This window comes from Petromyzon marinus, chromosome 3 (genome assembly GCF_048934315.1).
Source record: "Petromyzon marinus isolate PM22_M1 ecotype Great Lakes invasive population chromosome 3, UKy_Petmar_22M1.pri1.0, whole genome shotgun sequence".
In the NCBI taxonomy this organism is placed as follows: domain Eukaryota; kingdom Metazoa; phylum Chordata; class Hyperoartia; order Petromyzontiformes; family Petromyzontidae; genus Petromyzon; species Petromyzon marinus.
In genome coordinates, this window is record NC_133669.1 from 17,511,169 (window position 1) to 17,531,585 (window position 20,417).

The following is a 20,417-nucleotide window of genomic DNA, read 5'->3' on the forward strand; positions in this document are numbered from 1 at the left end:
TAGATGGACTCGTCTATCTGAACAAACTGTCAAATCGCTATCCGTGGTGCTAACGTTAAAAAACCGCCACTTTTTTCAAATTTTCTTGTTGTGGTTTTCACACCTGATGATGATTGCTTGTGTTGCAGTCGAAACGTCGTGAAAATTTTATTGTTTTATATTTTTATTATTTTATTGTTTTTCCCTTCTACGTGACTTTACCGAAAGAACCAAGAATTTGAATCCCTGCAGTCACGAAAGCTTTAAATCAAAGTTACACCACCACTTTTAATCATTTTAGAAGCGCTGTAAAGCACCTTGGAACACGGCGCTATATACATCTACATAAGATAACGACATCAAAGAGCTCACCAGGCAGCAGGGGCGGAGCCACGGGGCGGGGGGGCTGGGGGGGGGGGCTGGGGGGGGGGGGGCTCAGCCCCCCCTGAAATTTTGGGAAAGTCGGTAATCGGGATAACCGGATATCCGGCTGCTGCAAAATGCTGGCTGCCAACTTGTGCTGCCCTGCAGGCTGCTTGAGCAGCAGTCTTTCGAACTTATCAAACTTATTAGCCACATCAGCGGCTCCGACCTATTAATAAACTAAGCGTTCAAATCCAATACAATTTGTTTTATACATTTGTGGTGCCCATTGGAAAACATTACACTGGATATCTCAGAACATTGAAGTCAGCCCCCCTAAAGTCAAAATCCTGGCTCCGCCCCTGCCAGGCAGGTCACTTTGTGCAGTCACGTGGACGAACTCCAACGGGGTTACTGCACCTCTTGGTGGTGCAGTAACCCACACAGTACACTAGGAGACCCGCGCCCCCTCGTGGACTCTGCACAGACGACCTTCAAAGGCCAATCATCATCAGTCCCATCGACACAGAGTGCTCTCTGTTTACCCTGGCGTGGTGATGATGCTCAAGGATCCTTTTCAAGAGATTCTCGTTGTTTGACCCATACGTTTTCTAAGGGAGTTTTTGTATGTATGTATGAATGACATCATTGCTGTTCTTGATGAATTCGTGCCTATCCAAACAAGCACAACGAGAACTGGCAAAGTGCGCGGTCACTGGCTGTGACCGGAGGCGATCGCTGCGAGGCAGACGCGGAAGAGGCTGAAGCGTCTATGGAAGAAAGCTGGTTCTGAGACTGACTCGCTTACAGAACCGCCTGCAGATCTACCAACCGACTCATTGTCGAGTCTCGTCGATCATTCTATTCTCTGCACGTCAATGAGTCATCTCGCGACACCCGTGCTCTGTGACGCATCGTGAAGGGTCTGCTCCACTACAACCACCCATCGGCCAGTCAACCCGGTCTGTGCACAGTACTCATGTTCTTCGCCACGTGCATTCTCCCGGTTTGCCATCTGAGTTTGATCAACCTGGAACCAATGCAAAACTCAAGACCCTGGCACCAACGTCAATGGCAGAGCTGCCATACAATACATTACCGCTCGACTATATCCACACATCGATGATCAAATCACGCTCAGACGTACTTGCGCCACTGATTGTCTATCTGGCAAATCTTTCATTCAGCGAGGGCTGTTTCCCAGACCAGAATGAGTGTTGGCTTGAGCCATAGTTACCCCGCAAACTATCGCCCGAAGTATGTTGAACTTCTTTCGCATCGTACGTAGTCAACCACGTTCATCGGAGGTTTGGGGGAAGGAAAACAAACTAAATACAGTAAGCGATTCTAAAGAAACGAGTTTTCAATCTAGATTTAAAAGTGCATAGCTCAAGTGTCTTCCTAATATCGGAAGGAAGACCATTCCAGATGGTCTTAGAAGCGCATCTGAAAGCGCACGATGCATGACCGTATACGGTATAATGGACGGATATCCAATAGCCGCTTCGAGGGTGACTGGAGTTTGCGTGGTGTTTTATTGCTCCTTGACGAGATCAGCGAGGTATTGTGGTTCATTTGCGCCAAGCGCTTTGTGTGTAATGAGTGCCACCTTATAACGTATTCGTTCAGCAACCGGACGACAATGCAGCTCAGTGAGCACTGGACAGACATGGTCGGATCTCGCAGTACCCGTCATGACACACGCTGCAGCTTGCTAATTTTTGTCTATATGTCCCGTAGACTAGTAAGTTTAAATAATCGAGCCTTGCTGATACTATGCTCCATACCACCTTGTTGGGTATGTGATGACACAATAGTACCCGAATGTGTCATAGAGCCGTAGATGATAATTGCAGGACCTGACTATATTTTGCACGTGGTGATCAAACGACATTCTGATCGAGTATGGTGCCGAGGCTTTTTAGATTTGTAGAATACTAAAATCCTGGAGTCTGCGATTGCCACACCTGATCATCCTACACATTTTTTCGCCTGAGCCCGAGTACCAACCAGCAGAACCTCCGATTTTCCTGGATTAAGCAGCACATTTAGTTTCGTGAAAAACACACAAACACCACTCGCGGGCAATCTTTGAGGTTATCGAGGCTCTCCATATCTAACTTTAATTGCGCTGCGGTGTACAATTGTGTATCATCACTATATTGATAGAACTTGATGTCATGCGTTGAGATGACATCAGTGATCAGAGAGACATATGTTGAAAATAGGAAGGGCCCGAGGACAAACCCTTGTGGTAGGCCAACTAGGCACGGCAATAGGTGATGATTGTTCATAACCCAACTTGACAAACTGTGATCGAACATCTTGGTATAACTCAATCCACCCCACTGCCACATACTGAACCCTGGCCCTTTGTTGCGCGATGAGTATCTCATGGTCCATGGTGTTGAAGGCGGCTGAGAGATCGAGGTCTAACCAATGCTGTGGTGCACATGCCATCAATGATCTTGTAGAGGTCATCAGTGATCTTGTGTAGAGCCGTCTCGGTGCTGTGGAACTTCCAGTATGCCAACTACAACGGGTTGAATCTGCCCATCGCAGCGAAGTGGGGAAGTAACAGCTTCAGTGCTCTATGACCTTTGAAATTGTATTCAGGTTTGAGATCTGGTGATAGTTTGCAGGTCACTATAGCTCAAGCGAACTTTTTTACAGGAGCAGTATTACCTGCGCCATTTTGAACCGGTCTTGGAAACAGCCCTCGCTGAACGAAAGTTTTGCTAGGTGGACAATCAACGGCGTAAGCACGTCCGAGCATGATTTGAGAATCAACATGTGCATGTAGACGAGCAGCAACACCTCTGCCACCGATGTTGATGCCAGGGTCTCGAGTTTTGCATTGATTCCAGATTGATCATAACTCAGATGGCAGATGGGGATGCGTTGCCTTCAAGTTAGAAACTGCCATCTTGACCATCACTATTTTATTGGTGAAGAACATCGCAAGTACTGTGCACAGACCGGCATGACTAGTTTATGGGTGGTTGAAGTACAGAAGACCCCTCACGACGTGCTGCATAAGCACGAGGGTCGGGCACCGACTCATTGACGCGCAGAGGATCAAACAATTTGTGAGACTCCATAATGAGTCGGTTGGCAGATCTGTAGGCGGCTCTGCAAGCAAGTCAAATAGTCTCGAAACCGGTTTTCTTCCAAAAACACTGCAGCCTTTTCTAGGTCTGGTTTGCTGTAATCGCCTCTGGTGACAGCCAGTTACCACACATTTACCCCATTTTCTTTGCGCGTGTTCGCACGGCCACGAGTTCATCAAGAACAGCAGTGATGTAATTTTCTAATTGAGCTGCAAATTAATCGACCGTCGATGCACGATTTAGACACGCCGATGATGACCGGATCTTCTGATTGGAAAGCATCGTGGTCCAGTCGTTTCCAGTCTCTGTATGACAACTTTGTGATAGGTGGGCGAATATTTATCAGGAATGCCACTTTGCACGTCACGAGACTATGATCTGAAATACCCGCGTCGTTGATAACAGCGTCGGTCAGATTTACGGCATTGACGGATGTGAAGATGTGATTCAATGTATTTTATTACGCGCTTTTTATTAACTCACTCTGTTGTATCCTCAAATCTTGTAACTCAAATTTTACCCACTTCCCAATGTGGTATCGATTGCAAACTTGGTATACCTATGTCATACTGATGACAATACTATATTCTATCATTAAAATGAAATATATATTTTAAAACATTATTTTACGTTATGTTTCGGCTTTGGTCTAATTTTCCACGCTCAACTGACGTTGGCTGTAAATGCGCACGGCCCCTTACGTTATGGAAAGCTTCGGGGCCACTTCCTGGAGTTGTGGTACATTTCATTATAGCGTGTTTTACATTTTTTTTTTAATATTACTTTATTAGTGACATGTTGTGCCGCTGACTGTCGATAATCTTCGCCAGATCACTGTTGATTTTACTACAATAACTGATTGGTCCGGGACAGTTCAGGTCACCACATATGATGTAGCGAGAGTCAAGTGATCCACAGTCTAACAGATCGAAAAGCTCGGACAAGATTCTGACAGTGGTGGAGACAGTAATCGAAAGATGACAGCGATTGTAACCCCTCGCATCTTGCTCATGATTTTCACAAACAGCAGCTCGAATGACGTAATTGTTGATGACTCGCCAAGGACTTTCTCGCAGATATCTTCACAGCGAATCAGTGCATTCTCTCCACCATCCGAGCTGCCGGTGCCAGGCTTTCCGTTACGGTGCTGATGTACAATAGCGTATCCGTTGGGTGTAGCCTGACACTTAATTATGTCCGGTGAGTTGTTATATACCAGGTTTCAGTAATGGCCAATATATCGAATCTACAATCATTGATCAGATCGTGGATCAGCGCCATCTTGTTGACCTCGGAGGATGAATTGGACATTTTTTGTTATTCGCGTGTGCTTCGTCTACGACCGATCAATACCTTGTTGTGCAATATTCCTTGAAGAACCTGCGACAGTATAGACAAATAGTTTGGCCTGGGGTGAGCGGTTATGAGGGGGAACCCCCCCCCCCCCCCAAACTCCCCCATCTCCGGAAGCGCCACGGAGTCTGGCCTTGACTGGGGGCTGGGGCACGAGTTGGGCAGCCAGATCAAGCCGGTTGGCGTGGGTTGAGGGGGTCATTCGACGGAGCTGTTGCATGATTGGTGGAAAGTGAGGTCAACAAAAAGTCTGGGCCTTATGTAATGATGTTACAGGGTTCTAATTGGGGGGGGGGGGGGCTGCATGGGCCAAGTTTATTGACAGAGGCTGTGAGGACGAAACCAAAGTTGTGTATTTTAAGTGAGCGCTTCCCGTGTACGGGAGACACGGGGTGGTCGGCGTTCGTCTTGAATCTGGACTGGTGCGGGTCGGGGGCTTATAACCCTTCCACCGTACATTTAAATACCAAATAACCACGTGAAAATGAATCGACAAAAGATAGGCCAGAGGGCAGAGGTGTTTACAATGTCCCCTGGCTCACCTCGGTTTGGCAGAGCCCATGGACTACAAGCCCCGCGTTGGAGAGTCTCCACAAATAACAAAACATTACTACAGCTGGCCACGTGCAATAGCCTTTCTCGGGAATTGGAATAGTACTGCCTGCTGCGAGGCACTGTTGTCGTGTGGGCTGCTTGGTAGCCGGGATCGCCGTTGCCATCGTTCGTTTGGGGAGCTGCTGCCATCGTACGGGCGACCCGGGACTGCCGATGCCCGGATTTGCTGTGGGTGATGCGGCCGTACGGGCGGGTCAGTGACCGATAGGGGCCGTCTATAAATGACGTCACAAACTTAGGGGGGGTGGGGGCGGGGTCAGACATTTGTGACGATGTGTGACGAGGAGGGGAGGGGGTGAGAAATGTGACGTCACATCAAAATGCGCAACTTTAAATAAATCTAGAATTGTTATAACAACACTAATTGTTCTAACAGCACTCCTACAACATCAGAGTGCAGCGCCACATTGAATACGCACTACAATGACAATAATTTAAAGCTATTTGAAGCATGTTTTATTTTAAAAATGGAAATATTTTTTTTTGGGGGGGGCAGAGCTTTGTGACGTCATATTTGAGGGAGGGTCTGACTTTTTGTGACGCCGTGTGACGAGGGGGGGGGGGTCAAAAATCGTCCAAAATCGCGTGACGTCATTTAAGTAAGGCCCCATACTGCAGCTGCGTTGAGTCGTTCAGAGCTCTGTTGAAAGCACCAGCCAAGTCGCGAGACTGCCGCTGCATGGAGTCACTCAGGGCGCTGTTGTGAGTGCAAATCAAGACCGAGGTTGATTCTGCGTTAAATCCCGCGGGTGCGGCACTCGGTCCCTGGGGGATCCCTGGGGCTGTTCGGCGACCTCGAGAGCGGATTTGCGTTCCCTGGTCGTTTGCTGCGTTGCTCCGTCACCCAGGGGTGACGCGTGCGTCAGGATCGGTGCGAACTGTCATCGCAGTTTTCTGTATCTGTTTTGTCACCACGGAATTCTGTGATTGGTCGACACCCGGGGTCGCTGTGTCATACCTGTCAACCCCTTATCAGTGCCCTACCTTATTACAGACCAATTCAGGCCTTATTGGTCATCCCGTGCCCCCTTATAAATCTCAACGTTCATCCTACAAAGTCCCATGACAAGGGAGAAACACAAATAGAAAAAAAATGTCCCCATATTAAAACGGCTGTATGCCGTATGGACCTAAAAACTCAATATCCCTATAGAAGAATACCCCTATAGAAGAATACCCCTATAGAAGAATACCCCTATAGAAGAATACCCCTATACAAGAATACCCCTATACAAGAATACCCCTATACAAGAATACCCCTATACAAGAAGAGTACATCCGATGGGTTGACAGCTATGCTGCGCTCTTTGAGTCTTTCGGCAAAGTCACGTGGGTATAACATAAATTAAATCACGACGTTTAGATTGCAACACAAGCAACCATCACGGCAACCCTCTCTCCCACTTCAGCAAAAAAAAATGTTGCTGTGGTTTTCCCACCTGATGATGATTGCTTGTGTTGCAATCGAAACGTCGTGAATTATTTTATACCTACTACGTGACTTTACCGAAAGAACCAAAGAGTATGGATCCCTGCAGTCACGAAAACTTCAAATATCGGTATGCTGTGTTAAGCTGGTGAACTGCGGGGTGATGTAAATGTGTGCTGTTACTGTTGCCGAGAGCTTTGAAGAGTTGGTTGTGCTTGGTTGTCAATAAATTATTATCCGCCACATTTGGTTTGCGTCCTTGTGCATAGTGCCTCAGTAGTGCATAGCGAATCAAGGCATAGTTGATCAATTACACCGCTAAAGCACGTTTTAAAATCCGCATTTGGTGTCCTGTAAAAAAAAAATATATTGCGGGAATTGCATGGAAGAGAAAATGGATCCGAACTCCTCGCTCTCGCACGTTAAAAATTAACAACCCTCAAAGAGTGTCGTCATTCTTTGCATTACTGATGTTTTTGTTGTTGCTGTGTTCAAGCACTATGGATCTCCCGTGTAAAACAAGTCGCGCAACTGTCCAAATGTTATTACCCGTGCAACAAATAACCTCAAACTCACAGATCGTTGAAAGATCTGAACACCGGTCGGTCTCATCAGTGCGCATCTGCTAACCAGCTCTGACCCATGACCTTATGACCTTATGCCAAGGAAAGAGCTCAAGTGCCTCTGTGTACACAGTGCACCGAACTTGGCACAAGTGCCGTGATTGGTCACTGACGTTTGTGGCGAATGTCGGCTGGAGTAGGTGAAGTTGCGTGTTATCACCACAGAATCAATGCACACGCACACCACAGCGCACTGGTAGATTGTAATTTTATTTCCAGTTCAATTCATTCGTATCATCTCACCAGAACACCCAGAGGAAAGAGAGAAAACCAGACAGCTTTTGAGATAATTTTGTATCGTTTGTGTGTGCCTTCTGTTATTAGCAAATGCATGTGTGTCTGAAATATGTCGTAGAGGATCGTAATATGCATCTAGGATGTCAATTGCATTATATTACACATAAATAAGATGTATTTTACGTGCTAAGCACTTTCATTTTTTGGGATGTTTTGCATTCGTGTGAAGGAAGTGTATGTTGAGCCGCTGTGTGCCACGTGCTGGTGGTATGCACGTGTTGGCGGGGTGACAGTGTGCATCGTGTGTGTCTGCGCGCCTGTTGGTGTGTGACCGAGTGTTGCAGTGTGCACGGGGCCGTGTGGTTGGTTTTCAGCTTCCACGATCGTTCTTTACTTCTTTTGCTGGAAGTATCTGACGAACTCTGCACGCGAAAACACATCAATCGTGTGTCAATTAGGCTACGCAAGGTACGGGCAGTCCTCGGGTTACGGGCCTAATTCGTTCCTGAGACCCGTTCGTAAGTTTGAACGGTTTTTACGTTGGAACACAATAATACACTGTATTTAAATTCCCATACGGTAAGTGTTATGAAATTAAGAAGAAATATTGCACATTTGCACGTGACAATGTACACAATTTCTGTACAGTAAATAAAACAAAATAAAGTAACATAAATAGAAGAAAACACTTTTTTTCACTTACCTTGAGTATTGATGCTGGCTTTTCAGTGCGAACGGGGGGCAATTAATCACCACAATTGTACAGACACACGCACGGGGCACGCAAAGCACGCAAGCACGCGGGAGCACGCACACACAAAAAGACGACACACACACACCCCAACGATCTCCCATGTAGCCTTGAGAGGCCGTTGGGGCAAGTGCTGTTAGTGAAGAGCGCCGTTGAAGGCCTGCACGGGACACGACCGGGTGAGGTGCCAGCGCTGATGTCTCTCACCGCTGCTACTGATCTTGCCATCCTTGTCCTTGTCTGCTGCCAGGTAGAAGCTGTCCAGTTGATTCTCGCTGAGTCCAAGGACCGAGAGTCCGGCCTTCAGCTCCGCCTTGCTCAGGCTTTTGTTGCCATCCTGGTGACAGGGGGCACGCTCGCGGTATTAATGACCCGTAACTCTTCCATTCTTGCCTATGGCAGCAATATGTTCAGGATCTAATTGGCAACGTCGAGGTCTGCTAGCCACGTGAGGGCTTCAGGAGAGAGTTCGTTTAGTTTTACAGATCCTCCTCCATTGAAGGAGGGCAGACTATAATTGTTTACTATATGGTCCATAGTTTTGGTATGACCCATATTGACCAGCGTGGTCATATCCCTTAAATGGCAGCAATATGTTTTGCATTACTGATGTTTTGCAATGTCTTTAAAATTAATATTCTGCACGCCAATTAAATTATCATCATTTTTGTTTACCCAGCAAACTCTTACCAAGTCTCAAGACAATTTTTCAGGGGGGACCTGCCAAGTGTTCACAGCAGGGGACGATGTTCCTTTGTCTAATCCCACATGAGTAATTTGCAGGTGTTGTTTTCCAGCACTGTGATGTTTGAACAATAGCAATTGCATTGTATTTTTTTGTTGGTTTTGGGGGAAATCGAAGGACCCGGAGGAAACCCAGGCAGAACACCGGGAGAGTGTGTCGTGTCTGTAAAGAGGAGCGGCGTGACGAGGAATGGTGGAAAAGTGGTTGGTGCACTGTTTTTTTTATGAACCCAGCAAGAGCTAATCAGCATGGCGAAGTGTGGTCAGACAACCCCATGACTGAAAGTCCTCTATGCAGATACCTCAATCCGGCCGTAAGACAGACGCAACCACAAGATGTTTCTGCATTATCTGGTATGGCCCGTAAGTTGGTGCCTATTTTACTGACCACAGTGAGAGGATGATGGTGACAATACAGTACAATTTTTGAAGTCGAAGTTCCATCGCTTACCTTGTCCAGAGCCTTGAACTTGGCCTCCAGGTCTTCACACTGGCATGAGTGAGTGAGACAGACACGGGAACATGGCATTTTAACGGCGGAGTTCGGTTCGGTCCATTGCTCTACATTTAACGGGGAGCGTGACATCGTAATGGGATGACATGGGTCTCTGTCGCCCTGAGTGGCCATCCATATTTGGGCGACCGAATCAAATAAGTCAATGTTGTACCACATTTGAGATTTCAACCCCCTTTTAAGACATCATTATAATTTACATCAGTCGGTCACAACTGCCAGAAAATCTCTCGAGGAGGCTTCTTCAACAACTATTTATAAAGGGGGGAGGTTGTGGATTTAAACATAGCACATGTTTATATTTTACCTGGAACGTCCCTTGAAATGGAATGTCTCATTTGCAAGGGTCTCCAAATATATTTGAGAATCCACTGTTGTCATCCCCCTTGACCACCTTGATGCCCATTTAACGTGTGCTATATTTAGCATTGTTTACGCTATTGTACATGCATTTACATGCCCCGTAGCATTGCATAACCTCAGCAGTGGCACCCAAGGGGCAGGGTGGCACCGTGGGCAGCGGCGTCTGTCCAGTGTGCGGTGCGCAGGGGTTGTCGATCTCTCACCTTCTTCGATGGGCAGCTCATGTTGAAGCGACGGAAGTGATTGCTGACGAGTCGGAAGGAATTATGAAGAGTTGACCTCGTGCTGTGCCTTTCTGTGAGCATCAACCCCGGCATTTATAGCAGAACCCTGGGGTGTGTCCGCATCGCGCGTGCGCGGGGTGTGGTGGGGATGGTTTGGGTGGGGTAGGGTGTGTTTGGGCGTGTGTAGGTGTGGAGGTACACATGTTGCAATGTGTAATGGAAAATACCACTGCTGCACATGTGTGTGTGTATAATTGAGTGGTAGTGTAATCCCTAGTGCGCTACTAAACCGGCAACCCGAGCTCGATTCCCACTCACGGCCAACGCCAGTGATGATTATCTTAGTTTAACAAGTAGGCTTTCGCGACCAAAATCCTTGCGCAAAGTGGCAGGGGATTAATTAGTCAACGTACATTATGCATGCGCATTATACGAGCCCTTTGACTTGGCCTTCCTGTGTCTGTGGCTTGCAAGCCCACTGGCAATCAACAAAGATTCGTTCATGAAGCCATCCATATATATAGACACAGACACAATTTGAACTGAGAAGATGGGTACAAGCTGAGCAATCATTGGAAGGACGTTATTAACCAGTTCAAGTCATAACTGGCTGTGATGTTTCCATCCTACCTTCCAATGTTAGTAGTTATTTTCGACTCTCTAGTTTTACATTAACAGGTTAAATGTCTCACATTAACACAGCCACCGTCGCTCGTGTCCTCGAGGTGGCGGTGGCTCTACGATCTTACATTGACATGCTAATCTCTCACAAGACAATGGCCACCTCCGCACCTTCGTCATCGTGGAGGTAGCTCTCCGATCTTACATTTACATGCAAATTTCTCACTTTGACATCACTAGCCCTGCCCACTTCGTTCACGACCCTTGGGCTACATCCATTTCAAACCTATAAAACAGCTTGCCTCCACAGCTTTCCCACTCTTTTTTCTCCTGATGACGATTGCTTGTGTTGCAATCAAAACGTCGTAGTTTTTTGTTCTTTTCTTTGAACCTATCTACGTGACTTTACCGAAAGAGCCGAGAATATGAATTCCTGCAGTCACAAAAGCTTTAAGTCAATATCAAATGCCCTGTGCATCATTGTAACCGTTAATTTGCAGCGCTTCTTTAACATGTTTAATTTCACTTCTCAAACTGTCACCATCTGACACTTTCTTAGCTCAATGAATGAGCGTCTTGATAAGAGCAGATTTCTGTGCGGGGTGATGGTGTGACTCTGCATTCAGATAGGCGCCGGTATGCGTTTTCTTTCGGTATAACACTATTATTTTACAATTTCGACCCCGTCTGAGCAGAATATCCAGAAATGGTAGAGTTTTGTCAGTTTCCACTTCCATGGTGAACTGGATGGCACGGTACATAAAATACAAAAATGCATATCTGGTACAAAAGATGTGTGTACAGGATTAGCTGCACTTGTGGCAAATGCTATGTTGGGCAAACCAGACGAATGATCAGTACGAGACTAGAAAAACATCAGAGAAATATTAAATACTCCCAAATACAACTGTCAGCAGTAACAGAACACGCGTGCCAACAAGGACATTCAATTGATTTTGATAATTCTGACTTAAAACTTTCGTGACTGCAGGAATTCATATTCTTTGGTTCTTTCGGTAAAGTCACGTAGATAGAAAATAAATTAAAAGAAAGTTAATACAAATAATAAAATAATAATAAAAACACTAATGTTGACTGTAGCCTGGTTCTTAACCTCGGTGAGTGTACTGGCAGTCTATAATGTAGATTGTAGCAATGGTTATTACACTGAGTGAGCGTACTGGCAGTCTATAATGTAGACTGTAGCCTGGTTCTTAACCTGAATAAAATAAAATAAACATTATGTTTTGATTGCAACACAAGTGGTCGTCATCAGGAAAAGGAGGGTTAGCCTCTAAAGGCAAACTGTTTATAAAGGTTTAGAGATGGGACATAGCCCAAGTGTGTCAGCAGCATGGGCGGGGCAGCTTATGTTAATGTAGGAGGAAGCAACGACAACGCAGTGGGTCTACACCAATCAAAGGGCCGCCAGTCAATCATTGCACCTCGCTCCACATACCCACACTGCTGACAGTGGAGGTTGACAAGAAAACACAAATAAAGTCATTACCCAAAGTGGTTGATGACATCTTTCAAATGATCGCTGTGTTTATAACCATCCTTTCGATTGAAATTGTGTCTGTGTACATGTATGGCTTCACGAACGAATCTTTGTTGATAGTCAGTAGGTTTGCAAAGTACAATCGTCTTAGAGAAATCAATTTCGTGTGAGCCAGCCGCATTAAAATAATGATCAGCCACGGCAGAAGTATTGGTCCTACCGTGTTTCAAATCTGCCTTATGCTCACGAACACAGTCCAAGACATGTCGCTTAGTTTCTCAAATGTAACTGCTGCCACAGATACAGCTTAGTTTGTAGACGCCGGGATATTGCATGTCAGGAATCTTGTTCGTCACAGATGGGATCAGATCACAAATTGTATGTACTGTGTAAAATCGGATCTGGATCTTGTGTTTGTTCATGTTTTTGGAAATATTTTTAGTTACCCCTGCTATGTATGGCAAGGTGATGGTTTTGATTGCATCCTCAGATGGCTCCTTCCTCACGGTTTGGGTGATGGCTTCTCGGATTGTGTAGTCAGAATATCCATTCGCCTTGAGAGCTTGGTGTACTTGTTTGAGTTCACTGGTTAGGTGTTCATGGTCGGAGATACATTGAGCTCTTTGGTGTAGTGCTTTGATCAGGGAATTCTTCTGGGATGGATCGTGGTGGGAATCAGGTTTTAGGTAGGCGTCAGTATGGGTTACTTTCCTGTAGACAGAATGGCTCATTGAGCCATCTGGTCTCTTTTTGATTAGGACATACAAGAAAGGTAGCATGCCATCTTTTTCTACCTCCATGGTGAATTTGATGGCTGGGTGTATGGAATTTATGTGGTTGAGGAATTGGTTCAGAGCCAGTCGGCCATGTGGCCAGATGACGAACGTGTCATCCACGTACCTCTTCCGCAAGGACGGGTGTAGAGTGGATGCCTGGATGGCGTCCATCTCAAACTTTTCCATGAAAATATTGGCTACAACCAGAGATAAGGGATAACCCATTGGGGTGCCTTCAGTTTGTTTGTAGAATGTTCATTTGGAGGTGAAGTATATATTGGTGAGGCAGTGTCTCACCAGGGCCGGTACATCATCCTTCAATCCTTGTTGGACCAAATCTTCAATGATTGCAATGGTATTGGGTACAGTAACTTTGATGAACAAAGAAACTCCATCGAAACTAATGAGCAAATCACCTGGGGACAGTGAGATGTCTTTAATTGACGATACCTGGTGAGCTGAGTTAAGTACAGAAGAGGTGGTCTTACCAGTGAATGGCTGCAAGGTCTCAGACAGATATCGGGCCAGTTTGTAGGTGGGTGAGCCAATGGTGGAGACGATGGGACGAAGGGATGTACCTTCTTTATGTATTTTTGGTCAGCTGTATAATATTGGTGGTCTAGCAGCAGAAGGTTTTAAGGAAAACCGTTTGGTCTGTTCAAACACATTCCTGCGGAGGGAGCTGGCAGGAACGTTGGGTTGCTCGGTCAATGGCCAGGGTCAACGGCGGCACCACGTGGTGTATTCCGCAAATATGCCCGACTGTGAGGGCGGGCACAAGCCGGCGTGAGTAGCTAAAACGTTGAGTTTTATAAGGGCACCACGGGGTGACCAGCCCCTCCCCACCCAGCCCCTCCCCACCCAGCCCCACCCCACCCAGCCCCACCCCTCCCATCCCCCACCCAGCCCCCCTCATCCCCACCCAGCCCCTCCCCACACCTCCCCTCCCCTCCCCACCCAGCCCCTCCCTACCCTCCCCTCTCCACCCAGCCCCATCCCTCCCACGTGGACAGACATCCACAGACATACACAATTAATCCCCTGCCTCCTGTGAATTAATCCCGGTTGGGCTTCCAGTCGACTACGTTTCCTACCAGTATTAATGAAGCTGAATTAGTGATGATACTGTTCGTTTTTGTAACGAGGCTGCTGGTGGGATCTCTTTAATTTTTTGTGTAGCTACCATCATTAAGTAGGTCCTGAATTTTGTTATTGTACAAAATTCAGGACCTATCATGGACAACACCTTAACCTTGTGTTCCATGCTGGCCATGATAAGTGCTCGCTAATAGCACTTGGCCTTCCAGTCAATAAGAATATATATTGGGGATCTTCGTCTCTGGTGCCTGTTTAAATAAAACATATATTTGTGGCGCCAGTCAGCAACACTGAAAGATGTTATTTGGCTGATTACTCTCAGAGTGGACGATGACAGGTATTGAATCTGGACTGGTGTGGGGTGGGGGCAGCTTATAACCCATCCACCATATATTTAACTACCAAATAACCACGGAAAATAATGAATCGAAATAAGATTGGCCAGAGGCAGAGAGGTCAGAGAAGTGTTTACAATGTCCCTGGCTGATCTCGGTTTGGTGGAGCCCGGGTATGAGGGTTGGTCGGGGTCCAATAGGGACGCCTCTTGAAACCTCTCGTAAAATAGTCCAGCCCACCAGAGCTCCCAGCACGCAGCCAATCTTAAACAAAGCTCGACCGAATCGAAGAACCGACTTTCACCAATACAACTTTGATTAAAACAAAAGAGAACTATATAATCACAAAACCATCGCATTAACCGACCCTACTGGCGTCTCCCCTGAGCAGAGTCACCCAACCGCACGATGGGGTCTCGACTCTGGACACTCTGATCCGGGCCTTGTGCTGGACGAGCAGCTTACAGCTTCCGATCCCTGAGCTCTGATGCAGTAAAGACACTCGCCTGTCACTGGTTGCAGCAGAGTAATTGTCCGGGAGACGCGCAGCCTCCGTACTCAGTGGTGCTGGAGACGTTGAACGCCCATGGATTTCAGGTTGCAAGTTTCAAGTTTCATTTATTAGGTATAGCCCTGTGAGCAATGCGGCTCTTAAGTCGGGTGCAACCGCAACAAACACAAACATGAACACAGAACATCCCAAAGCGACGACGCCCAACAGAAACATCCTGGAATAAACCAGCAAATATTCCACACACAAAAACTTGTTAAAACGCTGTGTGCAAAAATCACAATGTGGTGCAAGCCAACAACAACAACCATGAGAGAATTTAGATTAACCATATGTTTTCGAATCACCAAAATAAAGCTATAAAAACAATGTAACAACAGTAATCATAGGAACTGTGATTTTAAATTTAACAATAAACGATATACATAACACGTACGACGAAAAAACTGCAGCCATAGCTGGCAGCACGACACTCCCAGTGTATGATGTGTGAGTGAGTCAGCAGCAGCGTGAGTGAGTGTATGATGTGTGAGTCAGCGCATGATGTGTTAGTCAGTGTATGATGTGTGAGTGAGTCAGCGGGAGTGTGAGTGAGTGTATGATGTGTGAGTGAGTGTATGATGTGTGAGTGAGTGTATGATGTGTGAGTGAGTCAGCGCACGATGTGTTAGTCAGTGTATGATGTGTGAGTGAATCAGCGGCAGTGTGAGTGTATGATGTGCGAATGAGCCAGCACATGATGAGTGAACCTGTGTATGATGAGTGAATGGGTCAGTGGTTGTGCGAGTGTATGATGTGTGAGTGAGTAAGCGCATGATGAGCAAGTCAGTGCATGATGTGTGAGTGAGTCAGTGCATGGTGTGAGTCAGTGCATGGTGTGAGTGAGTCAGTGTATGATGTGTGAGTCAGTGTATGATGTGTCAGTGACTCAGTGTATGATGTGTGAGTGAGTGAGTCAGTGCATGGTGTGTGAGTCAGTGTATGATGTGTGAGTGAGTCAGTGCATGATGCGTGAGTGAGTCAGTGTATGATACGTGAGTGAGTCAGTGCATAATGTGTGAGTGAGTCAGTGTATGATGTGTGAGTCAGTGCATGATGTGTGAGTGAGTCAGTGTATGATGTGTGAGTGAGTCAGTGCATCATGTGTGAGTCAGTGCATGGTGTGAGTGAGTCAGTGCATGGTGTGAGTGAGTCAGTGCATGGTGTGTGTGAGTCAGTGTATGATGTGTGAGTGAGTCAGTGCATGGTGTGTGAGTGAGTCAGTGCATGGTGTGAGTCAGTGCATGATGTGAGTGAGTCAGTGCATGGTGTGAGTCAGTGCATGATGTGTGAGTGAGTCAGTGTTTGATGTGTGAGTGAGTCAGTGTATGGTGTGTGAGTGAGTCAGTGCATGGTGTGTGAGTGAGTCAGTGTATGATGTGTGAGTGAGTGTATGATGTGTGAGTGAGCCAGTGCATGGTGTGAGTCAGTGTATGATGTGTGAGTGAGCGTATGATGTGTGAGTGAGTCAGTGCATGGTGTGTGAGTCAGTGCATGATGTGTGAGTGAGACAGTGCATGGTGTGAGTGAGTCAGTGTATGATGTGTGAGTGAGTCAGTGCATGATGTGTGAGTGAGTCAGTGCATGGTGTGAGTGAGTCAGTGTATGATGTGTGAGTGAGTCAGTGCATGGTGTGTGAGTGAGTCAGTGTATGATGTGTGAGTCAGTGTATGATGTGTGAGTGAGTCAGTGCATGGTGTGAGTCAGTGCATGATGTGTGAGTGAGTCAGTGCATGGTGTGAGTCAGTGCATGATGTGTGAGTGAGTCAGTGTATGATGTGTGAGTGAGTCAGTGTATGATGTGTGAGTGAGTCAGTGTATGATGTGTGAGTGAGTCAGTGTATGATGTGTGAGTCAGTGTATGATGTGTGAGTGAGTCAGTGCATGGTGTGAGTCAGTGCATGATGTGTGAGTGAGTCAGTGTATGATGTGTGAGTGAGTCAGTGTATGATGTGTGAGTGAGGCAGTGTATGATGCGTGAGTGAGTCAGTGCATGATGTGTGAGTGAGTCAGTGTATGATGTGTGAGTGAGTCAGTGTATGATGTGTGAGTGAGTCAGTGTATGATGTGTGAGTGAGTCAGTGTATGATGTGTGAGTGAGTCAGTGCATGGTGTGTGAGTGAGTCAGTGTATGATGTGTGAGTGAGTCAGTGCATGGTGTGAGTCAGTGCATGATGTGTGAGTGAGTCAGTGTATGATGTGTGAGTGAGTCAGTGTATGATTTGTGAGTGAGTCGGTGTATGATGTGTGAGTGAGTCAGTGTATGATGTGTGAGTGAGTCAGTGCATGATGTGTGAGTGAGTCAGTGTATGATGTGTGAGTGAGTCAGTGTATGATGTGTGAGTGAGTCAGTGCATGGTGTGTGAGTCAGTGTATGATGTGTGAGTGAGTCAGTGTATGATGTGTGAGTGAGTCATTGCATGGTGTGTGAGTCAGTGTCTGATGTGTGAGTGAGTCAGTGTATGATGTGTGAGTGAGTCAGTGCATGGTGTGTGAGTCAGTATATGATGTGTGAGTGAGTCAGTGTATGATGTGTGAGTCAGTGTGTGATGTGAGAGTGAGTCAGTGCATGGTGTGTGAGTCAGTGTATGATGTGTGAGTGAGTCAGTGTATGATGTGTGAGTGAGTCAGTGCATGGTGTGTGAGTCAGTGTATGATGTGTGAGTGAGTCAGTGTATGATGTGTGAGTGAGTCAGTTCATGGTGTGTGAGTCAGTGTATGATGTGTGAGTCAGTGTATGATGTGTGAGTGAGTCAGTGCATGGTGAGTGAGTCAGTGCATGGTGTGTGAGTGAGTCAGTGTATGATGTGTGAGTGAGTCAGTGCATGGTGTGAGTCAGTGCATGATGTGAGTGAGTCAGTGTATGATGTGTGAGTGAGTCAGTGTATGATGTGTGAGTGAGTCAGTGTATGATGTGTGAGTGAGTCAGTGTATGATGTGTGAGTGAGTCAGTGTCGGCTCCCTCTTTGTCTCGCCATCGCCCCCCCCCCCCCGGTTCCGTCACCCCCCCCCCCCCCCCCCAGCTCCGTCGGCCTTCCCTTGGCTCCTCGGAACTTCATCGACAGCGACCTCTCCCTCCTTGAAAGCGCACGTAGGGCAGGGCACGACCACCACGGTGGCCGCGAGTGGCCGCAATACCACTCTGCCTGGAAACTCCAGAAGAACCTGTTCATAATACACTTCCCGTATCAAAAAATTAAGCTGAATCATCAGAGGTATTAAAACACCCCGCCTGCATCAAATACTGCCTCAGAAACCCCGCGACACCCTGTTTTTTTATATTTTGTCAAGAGACCAACATACAAACATCCGCGAGAAAACAAACATGTCATGAACGCGGAACATTTTGAGGTGACCCTCTCAAGAAGGGGACCTGCTGGAACAACTCGGGATCACAGCCCTACCATCATAGAGGTAACGATCGGGAGTTGCACATTTGCAGGGGAGGGGAGTGAAGAAGGGGAGGGGGGGGATAATGTAACCAAACAAAACCAAAAATTAAATAATATACACGTGATATCCAAGTTTGTAATTTTTTTATTTCCCCAAGAAGCAACGGACGTCGTGCGTTTACAAAAATGGTGCAGTGTCAAAAGTCTATCCCCTCTCCCCGGCTCCCCCCCTTCTCTGACAATTCAAGCAGGGTTCAGCAAAAACGGGGACCATGTAGCCTCATATTCTAAACCCTTTCCCTTTAAGTTTATGACGAAGGTGCTCCATTCCCACCAAGACAAGCGGAGCTATCTGCCAGAGTCCCCAAGAAGGGGGTTCATGATCTTTCCAATTTGCCAGGATAGTTTCCCTTGCTAAAATGTAGGTTTGGAGTAGCGCGTGCTGGTGCTTTGTCACTCCTCTTGGCTTCCAGCCCCACAAAGTTGAGTCCACTGAGGGGCTCAATTCCGTGCCACCAATCCGGTTAGAATAATCCATTGTCTTCATAAACCGGTGACGCCCTCTCTGCCTGAAAGACTCTGCAACAACCTGTAAATAACTTTTTGAAAACTTAAATATAAAACATGATCATACACTTGAACCAGCATTGTACCTTTTAAAATGAACATCCACGGAAATACCTAAGGCACACCTATTAAAATTGGAAAACACCCTAACCACTTAACCTGGAGCCTGAAATATCATAAATGTAAAATACCCTCTGCCCTGAACTTTGATGATATTCAGAAAATTATTTAATGGATCATGACCCCGATGCGTAACTTCATGTGTACACACCTGTATTGCACAATGCATGTTTTTACCTGCTCCTGTGTCCGTGTTGCTGTCTGCCTCCAAAATATTTTAAACATAATTCTCCCTGCGTATGACTACCATCTATACGCTCCAGTCCACCACTTATCCAGCTCCTCTGGGCTCAACGGACTCCGCAGCCCGGACCGACTCCTCTCCAGCACTGCAGGAGGTGGCTCCCTCGTGCGCTTTTTTTCAGGTGAGGTCGGGCTCTCACGTGGCGTCAGACCGCAGCTCCTGGGCGCGCCTCTCTCGCCCGCCCTCCAGCAGGAAGAGGAGCAGCTCGCAAGGACCCCTAAAGAGGCCTTGAAAAGTTCTTGCGAACAGCACTTGGCCTAACAGTCAATAAGGCTATACGGGGGATCTTTGTCTTTGATGCCTGTTTAAAAAAAAAACGTTTGTGGCGCCAGTCAGCTGCACTGAATGAAAGCTGTTATTTGGCTGATTATTATCATATGGGTTTTCCCCCTTTTTTCTGGCAACAAAACTGAAACCTTTTACAAGGAATCATGTGTGTATTAACCACAATACTTGTGGTCAAAATGCAAAAAAAAAACACACTATGATAATATATGCATTGTCCTTGAAACTGATTATCATAGTGTGTTTTTTGTTTGCATTTTGACCACAAGTATTGTGGTTGATGCATACATGATCCCTTGTAAATGATTTTAGTTTTGTTGCCAGAAAAAAGGGGAAAACCCCTATTATTATATTTTGGTACTGGCAAAGGAGGTTCAATGATGTAGATGCTTACCCCGAGCCCTCATTACTTTGATAGTGCATTGTCTTTGAGCTGTGTGACGCCTTTTGGCGTCCTCTGGTCTAGCACCAATTGGGTCGAGGCTCAAAAGAAAGCCGTCCCTGGTGTGGACCAATCAGTTTCAAGGACAATGCATATATTATCATAGTATGATTTTTGTTTCCATTTTGACTGCAGGTATTGTGGTTAATGCAGACATGAATCCTTGTAAAAAGTTTCAGTT

General features: G+C 46.4%; 1 protein-coding gene across 1 annotated transcript; it reads right to left on the reverse strand.

The window, feature by feature from the left end:
• Positions 1-7,663: 7,663 nt before the first annotated feature.
• On the reverse strand, positions 7,664-10,413 carry LOC116958597 (calcium-binding protein E63-1-like). Its single transcript, XM_032981322.2, has 4 exons — positions 10,285-10,413; positions 9,656-9,694; positions 8,668-8,797; positions 7,664-8,131 (listed from the first exon to the last, which is right to left on the reverse strand). The coding sequence occupies exons 1-4, from the start codon at positions 10,396-10,398 to the stop codon at positions 8,100-8,102; spliced, it is 315 nt and encodes a 104-aa protein (XP_032837213.1). The 5' UTR covers positions 10,399-10,413; the 3' UTR covers positions 7,664-8,099.
• Positions 10,414-20,417: the final 10,004 nt, after the last annotated feature.

What these genes read in the sequence shown, in the direction of transcription:
- LOC116958597 (XM_032981322.2), bottom strand. Translation starts at nt 10,398, where the DNA reads ATGCCGGGGTTGATGCTCACAGAAAGGCACAGCACGAGGTCAACTCTT. An exon ending in TGAGCTGCCCATCGAAGAAG is followed by an intron (nt 9,695 to 10,284) that starts GTGAGAGATCGA and finishes CACTCATGCCAG; the next exon opens with TGTGAAGACCTGGAGGCCAA. An exon ending in TGGCAAGATCAGTAGCAGCG is followed by an intron (nt 8,132 to 8,667) that starts GTGAGAGACATC and finishes TTTCGCGTGCAG; the next exon opens with AGTTCGTCAGATACTTCCAG.